The following is a 1,916-nucleotide window of genomic DNA, read 5'->3' as shown; positions in this document are numbered from 1 at the left end:
AGCCATGTTGGCTAAGCAAGTATGGAGAGTTCTCAATAATCCAAATTCCCTGGTTGCACAACTCCTAAAACAGAAGTACTTTAAGAGGGGCTCTATTCTGAATGCAAAGAAGGGGACTAATTCATCTCTGGTGTGGCAGAGCCTATGGTCATCCATTGAATTGATCAAGGCAGGAAGTTTCTGGAGAGTGGGGTCGGGTTCTAGTATCAGTATTTGGAATGATAAGTGGGTTAAGAATGCTGTGCTGTTACAACTCAAGCTTCCCATTTTTTGTTCTAGCAGGGATCCAACTGTTTCTGAGTTGATTGATGAAGGGGAATGCAGATAGAAGAAGGAAGTGCTGGATCTGTTATTTCATGAGGAAGAGGTGGAGAAGATCTGTCAGATTCCCTTAAGCAAAACTGGGGCTCAGGACAAACTGATGTGGGGGTATACTGCAAATGGGACTTTCACTGTGAGAAGTGCATACTACCTACAACAATCTCTGGTCAGACAGATGAAGGGGGAGTGCTCGAGTATTGTAACTGGTTTGATAGACTGGAAGCATTTATGGTCTCTAAATGTCCCTATGAAGATTAAGCTGTTTGTATGGAAAGCTGTTCACAATGCTCTTCCTACTTTGCAAAATCTGGCAATCAAAAAGGTTGTTGATGTTGACTTGTGTTCTATCTGCAAGAGAGAAGTTGAGTCTGCACTACATGTAATATGGTGTTGTCTCGCAGCTAGTGATGTTTGGGCCATGCCAAGCTGTCCCACACACAAGTGGCCTAATTTCTTCCCTGACTTTAGTACTCTATGGTTATCTTTATGTTCTAAGCTGGATGTGGATTCACTTCAGCTGGTCTGTTTTATTATGCGAAGGATCTGGCTAAGGAGAAACTACTTTGTGCATAGAAAAGATTTAGAAAGCCCTCAACAGGTGGTGATAGCAGCTACTGCAGATAGAAATCTGTTTTTATGTTCATTAACAAGCACAGATGCAGCACCTTCTAATAGTATGAGTGACAGAGGAGACATAAGGTGGAAAAAACCAAAATTTAGAACATTGAAGGCAAACTGGGATGCTTCAGTTAGTACTAAACTCAATAGAGAAGGCTATGGCATTATTATCCGAGATGAGCAAGGGAATATAATGGTTTGTGTGTGTGCAAGCCACAAGCCAGTTGTAAAGCCTGTGATGGCAGAAGGCCTGGCCTTAAGGAGGGCAATGGAAGTTTGTGCTGATTTGGGCTTGGGAAGGGTGGTGTTTGAAGGTGATGCTCAGATCATTGTTCAGGCAGTGAACTCTGATGAGGTGATTAGTGCAGATTATGGGGTTCTAGTTTATGATGCTCGAAGTATGTTAAGAACTTGGCCTCAATGGCAAGTTGTTTTTGTTCACAAAGAGGCCAACTATGCTGCTCACCAGTTAGCAAAGTTAGCTTTAGACTATGAGAATGAGAAAATCTGGATGGAAGATGGTCCAGTGCAGGTTATGTCGACTGTACAGTTAGAACAGTCTATGTAATGTTGACAGTATTTTATCTGTCTTTGCATTTTTACATCAATATATGATCTATTTGATTCAAAAAAAAAAAAAAAATTGAACTTGTTTTTATAATTAGTTAGAAAAGTTTAAAATTTCTTAAAATCCTTAAATATATATATATATATATTGAGTTCCATAACGATATGCAGAAAGTTTGTTCGTTATTGAGTTCCAAAAATTAAGTAAACTCTTTTTCATTTCCATCTAAATTAATTATTGAGTTCCATAACGATAGGCAGAAAGTTTGTTCGTTATTTTGAAAATCCAAAAATTTGCCTCCATAATCTATAAAATTATATATATAATTAAAAAAATAAAAAATAGACCCCAAAAATCTATGAGATTGGAACAGATAATTAGTTTGAAAAAACCCCAAGATTTTGGCCTA

The 1,916-nt window shown here is 38.3% G+C and overlaps 1 protein-coding gene across 1 annotated transcript; it reads left to right on the top strand.

The window, feature by feature from the left end:
* Positions 1-421: 421 nt before the first annotated feature.
* On the top strand, positions 422-1,507 carry LOC122290978. The gene has a single exon (XM_043098635.1). It carries the CDS (start codon positions 422-424, stop codon positions 1,505-1,507), a length of 1,086 nt encoding a protein of 361 aa, XP_042954569.1.
* Positions 1,508-1,916: the final 409 nt, after the last annotated feature.

This window comes from Carya illinoinensis, chromosome 13 (genome assembly GCF_018687715.1).
Source record: "Carya illinoinensis cultivar Pawnee chromosome 13, C.illinoinensisPawnee_v1, whole genome shotgun sequence".
NCBI lineage: Eukaryota > Viridiplantae > Streptophyta > Magnoliopsida > Fagales > Juglandaceae > Carya > Carya illinoinensis.
This window is presented reverse-complemented; position numbering and strand designations above follow the sequence as displayed.

Excerpts from the sequence above, each read along its gene's own strand:
- LOC122290978 (XM_043098635.1), top strand. The coding sequence starts at position 422 with ATGTGGGGGTATACTGCAAATGGGACTTTCACTGTGAGAAGTGCATAC.